Source organism: Corylus avellana, chromosome 1 (genome assembly GCF_965113065.1).
Source record: "Corylus avellana chromosome 1, dhCorAvel1.hap1.2, whole genome shotgun sequence".
NCBI lineage: Eukaryota > Viridiplantae > Streptophyta > Magnoliopsida > Fagales > Betulaceae > Corylus > Corylus avellana.
This window is the reverse complement of record NC_142490.1, coordinates 12,799,067-12,819,333: the sequence shown is the minus strand read 5'-3', so window position 1 is coordinate 12,819,333 and position 20,267 is coordinate 12,799,067. Positions and strand designations below refer to the sequence as shown.

Here is a 20,267-nt window from a genome sequence, read left to right as displayed (position 1 = left end):
GGGAATCACATGAAAGCTTTTTCTCTTTGGACTTCCCCGTCCAATATCAAAGCAATCCTGCTCCTGAATTTAGAGCCTGGTCGTCTTCACGGTGTGAACTCACGACTAAACAATGGGAGTTGAAGTTTCTACCAGTACGTACGACTTTTCCACAATTTGCAAGTTTCTTGAATATCCTTTGAAAAAGGCGTCATTTTTTTATATTATCAAGTGATTCTTGAGGGTGTTTTTATCCCTAAAGAATGTTACAATATATTAATTAAATAATTAAATTCATAATTTTTATCATGAGTTTAAGCTTTTGATCATACAAATGATGATTTTTAACATGGTATGAGATAAAGGTTATAAGTTTCAACATCGTCTCCATAATTTATTTTCCGTGATTAGTTGAATATTGGACATGTTGGGTCAGTCTTATTCAAAATAACCGGCAAAATCGCAATAGAAAATGCACTCTTAGGGTTGTTTGGGTATGTATTTGAGGGGCCTAAAAATGCATTTAACATTCAAAAAGTCAGTTTAAAGAAAAAAAATACATGTTTGGTAAAAAACATTGAAAGCATTTTAAGGGTCTAAAAATACCTAAAAATAGTCAAAATGCACTTTTTGACAAAAGCTTTATTTTTAAGCTTTTGCCAAAAAAACGCTTATAAACTTAAAAACTCTATTTCTCAAACACAATTCTAAATATGCTCTTTTGCCGCCAATAGCTGGCATGGCAACTCTCTTTGAATGGGTTATTCTCTTGGATTAAACCAAACCAACAATTAAGGAGCCTAGCTTTGATATTTGCCTTGCTCATGATGAGTAGTGGACAAAAAGCAACGGAAAAGACAAAGGTGACGGGAACTTTGTATCATGATGCTCCATTGTTATGATCACAAATAAATTTGTTGAAAAAATTTATTTAGCGGCGGATGATTATAATTTATGTCAAAAGGGCAGGTTGTTACCCAGCTAGCCATTTACGTGGGGTGCTAAATATTCAGCATTTTCCATGCATGCAGACGCAGTCGCTGCCGTCAAGAAAATCATAGTCCAAGGAATAAGGAATCAGCCGTCGAATTATTCGATCGATATATCTCTGTTTCATTTTCCGATTTGATTAATTAATGTTAATTTATAGTTTTCCTGACTGTACAAGGTCTTGGATTATTACATGTGCCGGCCAAACATAAGCTATTGTATTGATTTCGCAATAATTGAAATATTTTATGTTATATTTATATCGATTATTGCAATTTCTCTATTGAAGTATTAGTCTATTCGCATTGGAGTAGCTTTGTAATTAATTAATGACATAAAAAATGTGCATAATAGAGCCTTGAGAGTATCACACCAGAAACCAAAAGGCTTGCTTTGCATTCACAGGTCGACAAATTGGTCCCAACATATATTTTTCCGGAAAGTTTTATCAAATTTTAAATGAAGAAGATGAAATATGGAAGAATTTCTGAAATCATTCTCATTAACCTCAAAAATCACAATTACTATATATATATGCTCTGTTTTCTACTAGGAAAACAGTTACAAGCAAACTAATTGAACTAACTTGTTTAACTAACTAACTGAATAAACTACTTTAACAAATTAGTTACACATGGGTGTTTGAGCTGCTGTTAAGTTTAACATCAATTTACTCAAGAGCTTGTTAGCTAGCAGCAAACAATTTCATTTAATTTCAATTCTTGAAAGGATTTGGCTTAAGTGCTCTAAAAAAACATTATAATATATATGTTGTAGTTTTTTTCAATGGTTCTGATTTAATTCAAGTTTTAATTCCGATAAAGGCTTCGGTTGTACCTTTCCTTTTCTTCTATGGTACTCAAATTTGTTGGGAATAATCCCACTTGAACCTACCCATCAAAAGAACTATGGGCCTCAAGGCCAGAACCGGCCCATAGAAGACTGCAGACTCCAAACCATGGAAATAAGACTCTTGGGGATGGGCCTACCCCGGAAGATAGAAGCCCAAGCAAGGCTAGTCCAAGGAAGATATGGCAAGTAGTCCATCAGAGTAAGTCCTGGAAATGACGCTTCCTAGGACTCAATGCCTTTAAGTAGTCTATCTTCACTAGTTAAAGGCTCGGGACGGGAATGTCTCGGGAATCAGGTATCAGTCTCATCGTTGAAGGTACTGGGAATCCACATTCCCCGATTCACAGAAAGGGTTCAACCGGGTCTCAACCCCTGAATCTTTGGGACTAGGTCTCATCCCATGCAATCCGGATTAGAACCCTACTCCAAGTTGAATTGGATAAGGAGTCACAATCTGAGTCCAATCAAGACTTCTAGAAGAATCTGGTCAACAGCCCTTTTCCTAGTAGGAATAGGACTCTGGGTCCAAGTCAAAAACAAAATCTTGACATTGGTTTTGGCATGTTAGAGGAAATTTTTGAATTTTTGCGGACAGGAAAGAATTCATCGTTTTCGGGAAATTTTTATGGAGAGTGAATTTATGACAATCAATCAAGATCTTGTTTAGAATATTTTATCTCAAGTTGGTGCGAGTAACTTCAAATATAATACTCAAAGTCATGTTATGAAGGCTTGAAAATTGTTTCTCTTCCGGTATCAACTTGCTTTGATGTTGAGAAGTATGGGATGGAAGGAATTAATTAGACATCCGAAAGATTGAGAAAAAGATGATTTGAACTTGAGGACGTGTTCTTTCCAATTAGGAGAGCTGATGTAGAAGAAAATTGACAAAACTGTTATTTTAATTATGCATGTGTGTAACGCCTCATAAATTAATTAACTGATAATTAACTCCACGGTTTGTCTTCCAATCTTATTTCTCACGGAACAAGATTCAGGGATTCCTACTCCTCAAAAGAGAGGATACTAAGCAATAGAAACATTAAGATTCTATAAACATTAATCATTACAACTAGAGCATTTACCAAGGATCATCACAGTAGCTGAAATACTATATATATCATCGTATAAGGGATCTATGATATATCTTGACATGCAAGCATGCATCAAAACTCTTAAGTATACAGCAACTTAAAAGTATTAGTTACCATAAGTACCCGCCTAAGCTCGCAATAAGTCCTCAAACATTTTCTGGATCGAATTATCCAAGATAACCGGGTGCTTTGTAGTATCTATTATCTGCTAAACTATCTATAATAGCGTAGTTGTACATATGCAAAAAAAAAAATAAATAATAATAATACAAGAGTAAATCCGACGACTTAGTGAGTATAAATGCACATGAATTATCCGTTATTAAGTGGTGAACTCAGTTATTTATAAAGTACATGTAGAATTATGAGGTGACAGTTTATCATGTATGCAATATAGATATAATGTATATGCTGTAATATGAGAATTATGTTATAGTTTAACAGTATGGTTTACCCGAGATATTACCCATTTTCAGCAGAGTTGGTGCTGTCCCGAGGGACCTATAATACAATGCCGGTGCCCCGACCATTGTACGCTACCATCCACCACTAGCAGCCCGACCAAGTCCGACCTCGGGTGGCCCACGCTACTAGTGATGTACGTCTTGTAATAACCAACCATTTTGGCATTGGCTGCGCCAGTCACGAAAACCATTGAATTCAAGGCCCACACACACATATACTTGACCATAAAGTTAACTTGTATAGTAAGCCATAGCCGTTATCTCACACGTACCGGTGTACCATGTCATAAGATACAATTAATCTTATCCGTCTTTTACATGCATAGTTTTACAAGCTTCATCATTATCTTATTAATTAACATACGTTTTCGTAAAAGACAGTTTACAGTGGTTTAAAAATGTATTTCATGAGAGTTACAAAATATACATGTTTGATATATATTAAATAATCATGCAATGCGGGAAAAGTAACAACAAGTATCTATGTGAGTTTGTACTCACCCGAGTCGTAAGTCTTCTCCATAAAATCCCTTTGAGGCTCCATAACTTCGAATACTGAGAAAAGACCTATCATTACCTCTAAACTCGAGCCAAGACAAACTTAGAACATAAAACAGGGGTCGTTGGGTGCTCAACCAAAAGGACCTTTCCCTGAACGACTCTGGTCTAGCGCTCGACCCCTAGGGACGAGCGTTCAGCCAGTGAGGTTAAGGTAAAACCTCATTTGGTTCAAATGCTTTATGAGCCTTCCTTCAACTAGTCCTGAGGTTACAAAAGGATTTCTAACACCTCTAACCAACATGATGCCTTCAAATAACACGATTATGTCTAATGGAAAAAAATGACTAAACAAGTTCATAGCTTACAACTCCTAGGTGTTAGCACTAAGTTACTACAGCAATAAGTAAGCTAACAACCTACCAAAACCCCATTGAAAGAAAAGGTAGATATTACGTCTAGCAAGTTCCTCCAAGAAGACTCCTCCTTCTCCACCAAAACACACAAAACCTTACAACACTCACAAAATAGACCGGGAAAGGACGAAAAACTCGAATGCCCCAGGGGGGGGGGGGGGGGTAATGCCCCAGGGGGGGGTATTTATAGGGGAGAAGCTAAGGGTAAAATGAAAAATATTAGGAAAGGATAGAGCACTCCTAATACTTAGGGTCGAGCGCTCGTTGATCTCCCATGCGAGCGTTCATCCACTGTAGCACTGAAAACCCCAAATTTCAAAAATGCCCCTCCAAGTGTCCCTAGTGACCTAAAGTCCAATTAACTCTCTAATTAAGATGTTCTAAGCCTAATTAATTATTTGAGTCACTACAATGTGTGTTTTGGTTTTCATTTTTAATAAGGATTGAGTTTTTCCTTTTTCATTAGGATTATGATTTGTGGGACAATTAGGATTTGTTTTCATTTTCCTTGTTAAATGAGGATGTGCCTCGCCTATGTAAAAGCATATAAATTTGTTAGGGTAAAATCCACTTAACCCCTTCAAACTACCACTCCAATGACAATTTACCCCACAAATTATCAATTACAATAATTTACCCCCCAAACTACCAAAAGAATGATAATATACCCCCCTCCCCCCCCATTGCTAGCAAAATGACGAAATTATCCATATAGAATTTTCAATAAGACAAAAAATACCCTTAAAATTTTGAAAAAAATTAAATTAAATTTTAGTATTTTTATTTTTATTTTAGTAAGGGTAATTTCATCATTTTTTAACAATTGGGGGTACATTGTCATTGTTTTTGTAGTTTGGAAGGTAAATTGTCGTAATTGATAGTTTGAGTGGTAAATTATCATTGGGGTGGTAGTTTGAAGGGGTTAAGTGAACTTTACCCAATTTGTTATTTTTCAATTCAGCCTGAACTATCAATTAAATTTAAGTCTTTCAAAATTATTTATCTGTTTGCTTATTTGGGGCAATTAGGGTCTTTTTCTTCCCTATTTGTTACTCTCTCTTTCTGAATTCCATTTCCAATCTTTAAATCTTAATTTCTACTGCTAACATATGTTATCATAACAATCTTACATCTGTTCAGGGTCATCTTGGCTTTTCGATTCCACTTGTTGCAATCACAGTTGCAATCACATAACACCTTACCCCTCATCCTTTACTACATATATATGCACCTCCACCATATTTCTAATTAAATTGCTTAGCTGATGGCTCAATTATGATTGTTAAAACTATAGGCATTATTAATACAATATGCTAAGAATCATTCAAATAAATATTTAGTAGTGTTTGATATAAACGTTGTTAACCCCTGGTCTTTTTTTTTTTTTTTTTTTTTTGGTAGTGCTTACTTTCCATCTATTTTACAAGTATTTGTAGTTTAAGGTTAGCCGTGCGATCAACAACGTCATCACTTATGATTAAGATTTGTAGCCTAGCATATATAAGCTTGTATTAAAGCTTAGTGATTTAAAAGGGGAAATGCTAGGTGTTCTTCAATTTTAGTGTTTTCCTAGTGTTCTCCCAACTGTGATGTGGCTTTTAAAATCACCAATAGATTAAAAGTCAATAATGATAATCTCAAATTAAACAGTGATTTTAAAAGCCACATCACAGTTGAGAGAATACCTGGAGAACACTAGAAGAACACCTATCATTTCCCATTTAAAAAATAAATAAATAAAGAGGATATATATAATAATTATAATTATTTCGTGTATATATGTTCAATGATTTAAGAGAGAAATGTGGTTTTCTATTTTCTACAGCTTCTACAATCTTTAAGAGAAATGTTTATTTTCATTCTCTTGTATATCTCTTTTTCATCTCTATACAAGAGATTGACAAACTTATCACTGAATTTGTGGGACTCACATGTAAATTTCACATATTTAATAGTAAATTTAAAAAAGAGATGGACAAAAAATGTACAAAAGAATGCCATCAAATACATCTCAATGTCAAATTATATGAAATATATTGATTTACGAAGGACTTTGAATCTATAACAGTTAAATAAAACTAAAAAAAATTTGACTATTTTCTTTGTAACCGATTAAAAGGGACTATTTTGGCGACACACGACCGAAGCTTAAGTATCTTACACCACATAACAAAGGTCAAAACCCCCTACACTTGAGGAAATGTTAACGTGTTGTCCGGATCAGAAACATGTGGTGGACATTCATACAAACTAATTAACCTTTTATTAACATGCATTATACGATATTGTCAAAAGCTTTTAGGAATTAAAGAGGATAGAAAGTATAAATAAAGAGGAGGGAAAACTTGTGATGATGATCACTTCTTTTGCAGATAATCAAGACCCTCTGATATGTGAAACCTCTCTGTAGATCGTACATGACATCCCTTAGAGAAATGAGGCCACGGGAAGACATGATCGATCAATTAACTCCCATCGTTAAAATGGAAGAGCTCAAAGAGAAGAAAATTTCAAGCCAAAAGTTGCAAGTATATGAATCGGACATGGAAGAATCCGACAGCATTTCTGGTCGTAATCATGCCCATAACTCCAAGGTCTGCCAGAAATAGCTAGCTAGTTCTTTCACATATTCTCATCCCCATGTCACGACCATGTCACATTATTATTTTCAAGATTATTAGACTATTATTGTTGTTGTTGTTAAGTTAGGATAACATTAAGATGTTTTTAAAACTTTAAATATTAGATTGAAAGAATCGATACTTAATTTCCGTATTGTATGTGTAGTTGTTTGTTCATGAGGTTTTTGTTAATTTTTAATGTTGTTTACTGTTCAAGCGACACTACTTGATGTCGTTTGAGCACTAAAGGATGCGAAAATAAATTCTCGTCCATATGTTTAATGTTGTTTATCAAAGCGACATAAAACAAGCAATGTAAAACATTTAACGTCGTTTATTTGGCATTTTGAGTCGTTTAATTAACAAACGACACAAAACGCCGGTTTTTTAATTTTTATTTTAATTTTTATAGTAGTGAGAGAGAGGTGTTTTCTTTGTTGGTGAATGAAAGTTAATGGATAAATTGAAATCTGACAAATAATTTACTGGAAACTAACTATTTTTGTAGGAAAATCTGAAGTGGAGAGTGATCTTAAACCTAGCATTCCAAAGTATTGGAGTGGTGTATGGAGACATTGGGACATCCCCATTATATGTGTATGCGAGCACCTTCACCGAAGGTATTAAGAACAACGATGATATCCTGGGAGTACTTTCCTTGATCTTCTATACCCTCACTTTGCTCCCTTTGATCAAGTACGTGTTCATTGTCTTACAGGCCAATGATAATGGCGAAGGTACGTAACATCATATTGATTCTTCATCTTTTCAATATAAATTTAAAAACTAGGTGATTAATTGTTTAGTTAAGAAGGAAAAGGCTAAGAACTGTCCTTAATTACTATGAGAGCTCGGGAATATTTTCATCATGATGTGGATATTTTGGTCAAAATTTGTGATAAAGGTATCTAATTAGATCAAAGTGCAGGCACCCATCAAATTAGTGTATAGAGTATTATATTTCTAGACTGCGTCTATGTATAGTTTTAATTAGCCAATCTTTTATGAGCGGAGTAGTCTAATTATTCTTTACAAAATGGTAGTAATTAGTAGGGTTTGTAAGCTAAAACTCTCCATTCAATGAAAAAGGGTTCATAACAAAACCTATGAACACATGAGATGAACACACTCTCTTGATATCCTTACTCTTCTAAGATGAAATATGAGATGGTATGGAGATATACTTCCAAAAATTAAGGGCATGTTTGGTATACAGAATGGTCATTCTTTTAAAAATAGTAAAGAGTATTATTGGGAAAAGAAGATGTTATAATGGAATAATCATTACTATTCTTTTGTTTGGTAATAACACATACGCTCTTACCTGAATTGAACCAAAGTTTATAAAAAACAAAAAAATATTAAATAAAAAAAATTCTAGAAATGTTAAGGGTGGCCGGCCACCATAACAAAACATCAATGGTGGTCGCACCAAATACCAATTTCCGAATTTGATTATTCCTCCACAATGCAAAAAAAAAAAAAAAAAAAAAAAAAAAAGAGAAGCGTCAGCCACATATGTGCTACGATCCCAAAAGGACTAGCTGCAATTTTGAATTTTTCTAAAATTTCTTATAAAGTCCAGTTTCACTTAGTAACTAAGCAATATAGGACTTATCATTCATGAACATTTTTATAAACTACTCATTCTATGTGAATTACTTCTCATCTTCCTAATATAAAACCCGGGTACTACATGGGCAAAGTCTGAGGTTGTGACCGTGGTTGAGGTTGAGTAGCCAATTATACTCTCCAATACGCAACCGGCAAGCCGCGGTCCAATCTTTCTTCATCCGAAAACACCTGATTTGGGTACTCATTGGCGGCCACCACAAACGTTAACTCATTGACAAGACTATATTCATTGGAATTGGAGACGGGATTAATTCGATGAATTTTTTTTTTTGCAAAACACATTCTTTTCTTCGAAAAATATCTATTACTTTCTTCTTCTTCTTTTTTTTCATAAGAATAATTGTTCTTCTATTTAGGGGAATAGTTATTCCCATGAAAATAAAATAACTATTCTCAAGAATAACGTGCAACCAAATAAAGGAGTGATTATTCCATGGGACTAGCCACTATTCCATTTCAGTAGTTTATTCCGCATACCAAACATGTCCTAATATTTGTTTTTAGTAAATAAAAAAGACTTGTAATTGATTAATGTGCTAATGAATTCCTATACAGAACCCTTATGTTAAACTTAGAAGATAAAGTTAAGGGTGTGAACATCATAGAAATCATGTTTCAGGAGGGACGTTTGCGTTATACTCTCTCATATGCCGGTATGCCAAGGTGAGTTTGATCCCAAATCAACAGGCTGAGGACAGTAACGTCTCAAATTACAAGCTCGAGTTGCCGAACCGTCGTGTACGGAGGGCTTCGGGCCTCAAGTCTAGGCTAGAGAAGAGCAACTTTGCTAAGATTTTCCTTTTGTTTGCCTCAATGCTTGGAACTGCCATGGTGATAGGGGACGGTGTTCTCACTCCTTGTATCTCAGGTTTACACATTAACTTTCCATTTAATCATTCCAAACCTCTCTTAGAGCTCATAATATTTGAGCTATCAGCTATGCATGTTGTTCTTATAGGTGTATCCATATATCTATTAGGTTATGTTTGGTATGTCTAATGGTTATTTCATTAGAAAAAATGAATATTTTTTATTGGAAATGGAAGAAGGTAGAGTGGATCAAATAGCCATTCCCATAGCCAACGAGGCAATGATCACTATTCCAAGTATTAGAGTATATATATACTTTAACACCAAAGCAATTTTATTAGTATACGTTTGATATGCGAAATGACTATTCTATTAGAAAAACGAATAACTTTGATTAGAAATTGAAGAAGGTGAAATTGAATAGTTTTTGAATAGCCATTCACATGACCCAAGAAGGAATTATCATTCCTTAAATTTAGCTATTCCTTCAATTTTAGGAATATTCGGGCTGTAGAATTGGATATTCCAAGTATTAAAGTATATGTTTATATACTTTAACAGTAAGACTATTTTATTTCACTTTCTTGCCTTCTTAATAAATGTCATATATTTTTTTTCAATAAAAGTCATTCCACAAACCAAACGGCCCTTACTGTTTGCATTTATATTCTCACATTATTTATTTGACTTTTGAATCACAAATTACAAGTCTTCCTTGTTCCATTTTATGTGTTGACAGTTTTATCAGCTGTGGGAGGGCTAAAGGAAGCAACGTCTGCAATTACAGAAGGTACGTAGCCTATATATATGCTTGTTTTACGACACTATCAATAGGCTTTTTCTTGAAAGATCCTCGCATTTCTTTCCCGTATATATGTCACATGGAAACATACGTTAAGATCGATAACTAGTTATTATTGTTAGTTTCTGCCGTTTATTGCCAACTATATTTCAAAAGTATCAATAATCTAAGAGAAATGTCAGGCTTACAAAAATATTTACAAAAAAAACTTTTACAAAGTGACGTGGCACAATATTGATTAGGTTTCTCAATATTGGAATTTATCTCATTCCCAATGAAATTGTGCCACATCACTTTATAAAGGTTTTTTTTTTTTTTTTTTTTTGTGACAGTTTTTGTAAGCTTAGCATTCCACGTAATTTCAAGCTCATCCAAATGCGTCTATTGGATGAGCTCCAGGGAGAATTTTCAAGAGCCTCAGCTGGAGTGGCAGCCAGTCAAAGCTGAGACTCGAGGCTTTTGGTCGGAATCGTAGTTGAATCCTTTTCGACCCAGCATTTACTCTTGAGGCATTCAGTCAGAGACTCGGTTGGTCATCTGTCCAACCGACCGAGATAGTCTCAGTTGGTCATCTGTCGATCTATCGCATTTTCTGTCCGAAAGGAAAATAACACATCCGACCAAGATCGCTACGGTGTGTTTTAATTTCATGTTTTTAGTAGGTTTAGGACTCTATTTTATATATAAAACTATATAAAACCAATAAGGATGACTTATGCCGTAGTTTATGTTATTAATTTTCATCAGTTTTCATTAAAAAACTATGTCATGAGATTGAGTTTTATTCTATTTTCTCTCAATTCCTTTATTATTCTCGGTTTGAAAGGAATTGTAATTTTTGTATTTATTTGATTTTGCGATACACCACATTCACGCTGCATTAATATACTATAGGACTTGAGGCACAAAACTGCATGAAAAAATATTCTTAATAAATTGTTAATCATTCTACTTTCTCTCTCATTTTTTTTTTTTTTTGTTTGTCTTTATCACACAGATCTCATCGTTTGGATATCAGTCGTCATCTTGGTCGTCTTATTCGTTATTCAAGGATATGGAACTGATAAAATGGGCTATACTTTTTCTCCAATAATTTGCATTTGGTTCGTATTGATTGCTGGCATCGGCATCTACAATTTTTTCAAATTTGATCCAATGGTTATTAAAGCAGTAAATCCAATGTATATAATAGATTATTTTCAGAGGAACAAAAAACAAGCTTGGATTTCTCTTGGTGGTGTTGTCCTCTGCACAACAGGTTGCAATTTCTTCCCCTTATACTTAATGAAGCATTATTTACTGTTAAAGTATTGATTATTAAATTAAGTATAATTACTTGTAAAAATATGCAGGAAGTGAAGCTCTATTTGCAGATCTTGGCCACTTTTCTGTTCGATCCATACAAATAAGCATGTGTTGCCTGACGTACCCGGCTATCATATTGGCATACACGGGACAAGCCTCCTTCCTCCGCAAGCACAATGATCTTGTTGCCAATGTCTTTTTCAGCTCCATACCAAGTAAGCACTACTTGTGATCAATTGCCCTTTATTTTTATTTTTTTTTGTTAAAAGGATAACGCGGCAAAATAAAAATATTGGGTATCTTTCTCACACTGAATTTAGATCTAAATTGAGTTGTTCCAAGTACTTTATCTCTTGTTTAACGACTCAAGGAAAAGTGTTACCTACATTTGTGCTATATATCATCACCCTAAAATAATTAGTCAATTTGTAGCTTATAAAACCCAATTTCACTTAATTAGTAAGTAAGCAATGTGAGACTTAATACATACGAGTATCTTTATAAACCATACACTCTATGTAAGCTACTCATCTTCCAAATATGAAACTAGGATGTTACAAACTGCTCCCCTAAACCCCTAGCATCCTTGTCAAGTACATGTCATGCGATACTGGCAATATCGCATGTCGTTAAGACTTGATTCTGATACCATTTATAATGATTCAAGAAAAAGCTCTATCCATATTTGCACTATCAACCCACAAGGACTAGTCAATTGGGAGCTTGCCTAAAATTACTTATAAAGTCAGTTTCACTTAGTAAGCAATGTGAATCTTAACACCCATGAGTATATTTATAAACCTCCTACCCTATCTGAGCTACTCATCTTTCCAATATGAGACTAAGGTGTTATATTACATTTTACATCTCTAGCATTTCTTTCCTCGCAATACGGCGCTTGCTACTCGAGCAATACCTGCAATACCCATAGTCTAAGTACCTCTCAATATACTCAATAAAACCAAAAAGGAGAGATTGAGTAGCATTTTCTCATGTTGTTTTGCAACCTTTTTTCCACCACACATGTACAAAGCCCCACAACAAATGGCCTCATTGTTCACACACACCTGCAGAATAATTAGCACGTACATGCTATTATATATGGTTGTCCTAGAGTAACACTTTAATGCGCCTCTAACTTACAGGTTAATTTGGTGTTAAACATGCATGCATATTCAACTTATTATTCATGTGGTTAATTATATATATTATGCAGAAACTTTGTATTGGCCAATGTTTGTAGTTGCTGTACTGGGGGCAATCATAGCAAGTCAAGCCATGATTTCTGGGACTTTCTCTATAATCCAACAATCCCTCTCATTGGGGTGTTTTCCTCGGGTGAAAGTAGTGCATACATCCGCTAAGTATGAAGGACAAGTGTACGTACCTGAAGTCAATTACCTTCTTATGCTGGCTTGTGTAGCAGTCACTTTAGGTTTTAGGACCACTGCTAAGATTGGCAATGCCTACGGTAATGTCTAACTCCACTTTTTTTTAGCCTCTTTTATATGTGAATTTTGAATTAATCCACATTTTATGGTTCCAATTGCTAGTAATTAAACCCCATTTGATTCTAAAAAACGCATCCACACTTTTATAGGAAGTTAATCTCAAAAATGGTCTAGATGGGAAGCATTCTCAATTATTTTCCCTATAAGCAAATGAAGATGAGCAGAATACAAGTTGAAGAAACGGTTTTGTTTATTAGTTAGCTTTACAGTTAAAAGTTAGTTAGTTTTCTGTTGAAGTTGTTGTGCATATAGTTGAGATTATTGTACGTATAGGAGTTGTTTGTAATCATAGAGGTAGTATATATACTGTATGTACAACAACTTAACAGAAAACTAACCTTAACTGTAAAGCTAACTAATCTGCAACTAACAAAACTGTTGTATTCTGCTCATCTTCATTCGCTTGTATTCTTACTTTCATTAGGATCAAGAACGGGAAAGACCATCTGTTGTAATCCCTCTCTTCATTTGAATAAAAAAAATAAAAAATCTAAAAAATGGTCGAAAAATGCAGCCTGAAGTATAACTTGGAACTAATAAGTTGTTTATTGCATTAACAGGGATAGCGGTGGTTTTTGTAATGACCCTCACGTCGTCATTCCTTGTACTAATCATGATCATGATATGGAAATCTCATATACTTCTCGTAATTTCCTACATTGTAATTATTGGTGGCATAGAGCTTCTCTATTTAAGTTCAACACTGTACAAATTTGAGCAAGGAGGATATCTTCCCCTAGCATTTGCAACAATCCTAATGAGTATCATGTATATTTGGAACTATGTGTTTCGGAGAAAGTACTATTATGAGCTTGAACACAAAATCTCTCCACAGAAGCTAAGGGAAATAACTGCTGACACAAGCTTTTGTCGAATGCCTGGGCTAGCCATGTTCTACTCGGAGCTTGTTCATGGCATCCCACCAATCTTCAAGCACTATGTGGAAAACGTGCCTGCATTGCACTCAGTCCTGGTTTTTGTCTCCATTAAATCGCTTCCCATAAGCAAGGTTCCAGTGGAAGAGCGTTTCCTTTTTCGCCAATTGGAGCCGAAAGAGCTTAATGTGTTTCGATGTATTGTGAGATATGGATACACAGATGTGAGGAATGAGCAAGAGCCCTTTGAGAAGATCTTGATGGAGAGATTGAAGGAGCATATACATGATGAGTTTTGGTTGGCTCATAGATTGCTTGATAATGGTGATGAGAAGGATGGAAAGATTGAAGATGAGAATGAGAATGTGAAGGAAGTTGAAGAAGAAGTTAAGGGAGAAGAGGCGGTGGAGAAAGAGATTGAGGTTGTGGACAAGGCATGTAAAGCAGGAGTTGTTCACTTAATTGGTGAGACTGAAGTGGTTGCTGGCACTAGTTCTAGTATAGGCAAGAGAATTGTGATAAATTATGCTTACAATTTCTTGAAGAGGAATTTGAGACAAAGTACCAATGTGTTTGATATTCCTCACAAGTCTATGCTAAAAGTGGGCATGATTTATGAGCTTTAGATCATATTTTATTTTTGGCGGTGGATCAAATAATTAAGCCTAGTAAAAAACTTTGTTTTTGTGTCGTTTAAACGAAACGACAACATGCAATCAATACGACTCAAAATTGTTGTTTGATATTCCTTGATCACATGTTGTTGTTGTTGGGCTGGGGTGCCTTTTGTTGGTGTTAGCCTCCAGGGGTATGCCCCTGCATGTGATACTGTAATTTTTGGAGGTGATTTATTCCATAAATTTTTATATATCAAAAAAGTAAAAAAGAAAAAAGTATCACTTAGCCCCTTCGGCTGGCAATAAAGCAGAGGGAGCTAGCCTTCAATATTAATAATATTTCAAGTAATGCTTAGAATTTCCATGGTGCTGAGGAATGCTGTCGATCGTATTTTGATGAAGTATTGGAGCTCTTTTTCTTTCTCTTTTTTAAGATAGTTTTATCTCTTATAATTTTTTTTTTTTCCAGCTATTTTAGCCCTTATATATATATATATAATTGAGTCATATATACATGATTCCACTAGTACACTGTACACATTCATGAATTTAATTAGAATTTCGGAAGTAGTTCTCTTTTCGCAAAGTTGCCTTCCATACGTATTTTTTAGATCATAAGTCGTATTTGTTTTGCTTTTTGTTTTTTAATGAATAACTAATTAATGGGTTAAATACTAAATATTCCCAGAGATTTCGTTTCTTTATTTTTTCCTTCTTAGGGTTTGATTTTTATCACAGGCGGTTCCTATAGTTTTAATAATAGACCAAATTAGTCCTTTTGTCAATTAACCGTTAGTTGACTTAACGAAAGTCCACGTTGACTAATCAAATGTTGACACGTGACACCTACTTAAATTTTTAAAAAATTTTAAAAAAAAATGTATTTTTTTTTTTAAAAAAAAAAAAAAAACAAAACAAAAAAAAAAAAACAAAAATTGGGGGTGGCTGAAACCACTCCCAATGGTGGTTGGGGTGGTTTCGGCCACCACAATGGTGGAGCTGCCAAAAAAAAAAAAAAAAAAAAACCAAAACAAAAAAAGGGGGAAAGAAAAAACCCTATTTTTTTTTTTTTTTTTGGTGGGAAAATCACATTTAATGGCACCATATGATAAAATTATCCTATTTAAGATTATTTGGAATGGGCTATGGTTTTGCTCCCATATTTTGTGTTTGGTTTATATTAATTGGCAGTGGCTCTTCAAATTTCTTCAAGTCGGAATCCAATTACAGTTCCCAAAAGCGTAAGTCCACAATACATCACGCATTAATTAATTATTTCAAATAGGAACTCAAAAGAAGCATCGATTTCTATTGGTGGCACTGCATTAGTGACATGCGATATTGCATGATGAATGCCGCTTTATATGTAGACTAGTCATATTTTGGTGATTTCAATACCAGATGAAGACAATATTGGTGACGTAAGAAAGCTTATTCAAAAGGACTATGAATATTTTTCAATTCTAACATTTAGTAGGTCAAAACAGGTCTCGATCTATACTAGATCAAACAGGTGCTATAATTTTGAACGTTAACATTATTCAAACGTCACTATTTTATGAATAATATTGTTTAAACAGTAAATAATGCATTTTAGTGATATTTCTTCCAAATGCCACTATCCCAAACATTACTAATTAAGCCCTTTTTATTTTTTTTCCGGTGAACCCAAGACTTTCGATCATAGATAGTCAAAACTCATTTGATCACATGACTTCATCGCAAGGTTCCATTCGAACATGACTCGAAAGTTTCATTTTATTTTGCATACGTACATCGGCTAAGCACAAAGAAAATTGATAATTAAGGTTCTTGTTCTTGTTTCAACTCCATCCTTAATTTACAGATTGTCGAAGAATTAAGGATATATATCCTCAGGACTATTGACTAAAATGTTTTCGAACAATGTGTATCAAAGAGATCGAACACTATTTTGAGCATGATCACAGAATTCTTCATATATATATATATATAAGAGTTTAAGGAAATTGGTGCTGAGACAAATATTTTTTTGAATTAACTAGGCTCTGCAAGTCCAGTTGGTGCATTTCTTAGCATATATATTAATTAATATTACCAATAATTAGGTACCGGCCGGCCAAGTAGTGATGATGTAAATGCACCAACTCTGGATATGGATCCATCATCCATCCATGACAACGTGTCGGTCCCAATTGTATATATGCTTTGCGTCAAGCCAATCTTGGTAGATCGTGTCACATGGAGAAGTACTTATGATCACATGTGCTTTCTGTCGCATCAAACGGCTTTGGCAAATGGCACGTAGTGCGATTATCTTATTTATTTTATTATTATTATTATTATTATTATTATTTTTGAATCAAACTTCCTTTCATTTCATAAAACCAGAGTTTGGCTTATTATTATGTTTTATTCATCAATAGTACTTAACATCATGCATACTATAAAGGTACTGGCCCAAGTCCATGCCCGTACGTACCACTATTCATTTGGCCCTTGCTGTTATAAAAAGATATTCTAGCATATATATCTACAGATATAAAAGTATATCACAAAGTAAAAGATGCAAGCTATTCTAGCATATATATCTGCAGGTATAAAAGTATATATCACAAAGTACTGCATTAAAGGATAATTTGATCAATGGTTTCCGTATAAAATTTCGTATAATCAATTAATATTCTCTCTTCTTTTGTAATTATCAGGAAAAAGAAGAGGCAGTATATATCTATCTTTCATGTAGAGCTAGCAATGTGACAGAAACCTAAAAATCCTTCTAAAAAAAATTATTATGATAATAGAGGTATCGATCCAAGGCTCTGCCCGACTATATCCTAGAACACTGTGCAAAACGCTTCCTTCATACGAGTTGGGTAAAGCTCAAGTTGCGTAGCCCCAAAGAACTACCTAAACTTAATACTTTGAACTTTAAGTACCAAAGCCAAATGACTTACCACTCGAACCAACCTCAGTTGAAAACCTTAAATTTTACTCTCATATTTCTCCCTTTTCTCTGTATATATAAGAAGAATATATGTGAACAAAACTTCCAAAAGGTCTACTGACTTGTGGGGATATGATCCTAACTCATTTGACTATAGAAAAATGTCAGCACGCCAAGACAAGATGAGGCCTTCAACGACAATCCATGGAAGATAGAGCCACTAAAACAGCTGACAGTGGTCCCCAGATTTTCAGTGTTCAAAGAAAACCCTAGATTTCTAGACAAATATATCCTTTTGGGTAATCCTGTAATTAACAGTTCATGACTACTTGAGTATTAATTGGATGTTGATTCACTTAAGCAAAGATGGTGACTAGTTAATTAGCTTCTCTGCATAAATTTGTTCAATTGACAGAAGCTAGCTAGGCTATGTCCTTGCTAGTTCTTCTTCTAGTTCAGAGTATAATTTGGAATTCCTTCATTGTAAAATCAAACCAAACTGCAAGCAATCCTCAGAAATTGTATTAGGTCATGAATATATATATATACTTAGTATCATCAACACAAAAAAATAAAAAAGGAAAATGATTTGACATGATAATTCATGTTCTAGACTAGGATTCCAACACCCCAAGCATTTAATCATTCATGGAATTTCATGGATCTAAATCATATACCAGACGATGATGAAACTAGAGCATGTGTAAACCACAGAATTGAAGAGGGAATTGAATCATGTTGATGAAGATACTGCAAACAAAAAGGGAAAACATATCTAGCTAATTGCATCAATCACATTGATCTAAAATTTAATCAAACATATAGGTTTCAATGTTTCAATTGTTTGTAGATTGGGGTTAATTTTGAACAAAGCTCATATATTGCAAAATTATCCCATTCATTGGAAAGCAATTCTACTTGAATTTAGGTTGACAATAAGAAAATTTATAGTAAGCTTAAAAAAATTAAAAAAAATAAAATAAAATAAAAAATAACCCTAAATCATACACATATTTCCAACTAACATGCAAACCAAGATAAGTTTGTTAGTTTCAGGACTTTTTGGGGCAAGTCTAGAAATGTTTATACTGTTTTGAGTGTTTTCTCAGACATTCTGGTACTGGTTAATTAGATCTAGGGTCAATTTAGTTTTAAGATTAATTCCAACCTTCCACTCTTAACAGATGCTTAATTGGTTGATTCTTGATTTCTAAAAATATACATTTTGTTTAATAATTTTATTCATCCTAGCCAAGAACAGCAATATATATATATATAACTAATTAACAATGATTTTCTTATAATTTGTTGCAATGAAAGTCATAATTTCAGAGAAAAAGATACAAGGATTAGCTTTATTTCACATATTCCTCAAACTAAAACAGTCAATCAAAGTGAAAATCCAAGATTTAGTATCCCACACAATAAGTAAAAGAACCCCGAAACTCTCCCTAGCCCACCTCTACTATAGCTAGCTATAATATGATTAATTATGTCTACAACATCGATCACCATCAGCATCAAAATGTTAAATACAAAGAGTAGTAGTAGTAGTAGAAATCAATTATTAATTACCATGCTTTATATCTTTCAAAATCGCCTGGACAGAGAGCTATGAGTACTCCTCTCAATCACATTGAAGTTCAAGGGAGCAGTAGGTTTTGTTTGTGTGGAAGCTCCATAATTTGATGTTTCACTAATAATCTTTTCTTCATTGCTGCTTGCCTTACTTTGCTGAGCTCTCTCCCCTTCTAACTCCCTATACCTTTGCAAATACTTCTTTAATGGCTCGGCATAATCATCAAATCCTAGAGTTGCCATAGCCCAGCAAATATCATCACCATTCACAGTCTTGCGCTTCTCCTTATGACACTTGTCCGAAGCCTCCCCAGTCACAAAGCTTATGAACTCCGACGCACACTCCTGCATGGTTTCTTTGGCTTCTTTGGAGATTTTTGCGTTGGGAGGAAGAATCTGCTTCATGATCCGCCCCACATTAGCTATCGGAAGCAGCCGATCTTGCTCTTTCATCATCCCATCTTCGCTACTACCACCATCCAAATGGTACTTAAACCCTTCCCTCTCTGAATTATTGCCCATTTTTGATCCTCTCAAACACAGACACGTTGCTTCCCTCAGCCTGGCTGCTATATAGACGCATATGTATGTATGTGTGTGTATGTATATGTGGGCTATATATGTAGATGGTAAAGGTACTTCCACCACATAATTAAGATTATTTTTGTTTTTCAAAAGTAATTAATAAAGGTTTTTGCTTCTTAATTATATACCCTTATCCGGTATAATTATTATTTTAAGGACCTTATATTAAACTTTACCAACCTGTTGGAATGAGCATCTCCGGCAATGGTTTTCATTTTAACTACTCAAAATGTAACTTTTTTCATTTTACTTACTAGTTTTTCACACATCTATTTTAACTATCTACTCTAATTAAATACTATTTTTTAGTATTATTTTATTATATTTTGTCATTTCTTTGTCTTCCCCATAAAAAGAGAGAAAAGATTAAAAAAAATATAAAAAATATATATATATATATATATATATATATAATAAAGTTTATTGTAGCAATTGTAGGAAAAACTTATATTTTACCATGACTGTTGGAGTAAGAAAATAAGGCATAATAGTTAAATTTAACTAAAAAACTAGTTTACATTTTTTGCTAGAAATGCTCTAAAAGTTTATTTTTGAACAGTATATATATCTATTTAAAATATGAGAAATTCAGCTGTTTTAATTGCTTCTCATAAAATTAGAAAACATTTTGGAAGTAGCAAATTAATGAGATGCAAAATAACTTCACCTTTTAGAAGTTAAAGCACCCCTGAAAAAGTCCAACCAAATG

General features: G+C 34.0%; 1 protein-coding gene and 1 pseudogene across 1 annotated transcript; one reads left to right on the top strand and one right to left on the bottom strand.

Moving 5' to 3' along the window:
• The first annotated feature begins 6,746 nt into the window (after window positions 1–6,746).
• Window positions 6,747–14,478, top strand: LOC132172281 (potassium transporter 5-like). The gene is made up of 8 exons (XM_088518355.1): window positions 6,747–6,872; window positions 7,423–7,651; window positions 9,169–9,417; window positions 10,099–10,149; window positions 11,159–11,419; window positions 11,514–11,681; window positions 12,683–12,937; window positions 13,538–14,478. The coding sequence occupies exons 1-8, from the start codon at window positions 6,747–6,749 to the stop codon at window positions 14,476–14,478; spliced, it is 2,280 nt and encodes a 759-aa protein (XP_088374481.1).
• A 4,293-nt stretch (window positions 14,479–18,771) lies between these two features.
• Window positions 18,772–19,495, bottom strand: LOC132169108 (nuclear transcription factor Y subunit B-1 pseudogene; annotated as a pseudogene).
• Window positions 19,496–20,267: the final 772 nt, after the last annotated feature.

Coding starts and splice junctions, on each gene's coding strand:
- LOC132172281 (XM_088518355.1), top strand. CDS start 6,747: ATGATCGATCAATTAACTCCCATCGTTAAAATGGAAGAGCTCAAAGAG. Junction 9,418..10,098: donor TCTCACTCCTTGTATCTCAG/GTTTACACATTA, acceptor ATGTGTTGACAG/TTTTATCAGCTGTGGGAGGG. Junction 11,420..11,513: donor TGTTGTCCTCTGCACAACAG/GTTGCAATTTCT, acceptor AAAAATATGCAG/GAAGTGAAGCTCTATTTGCA.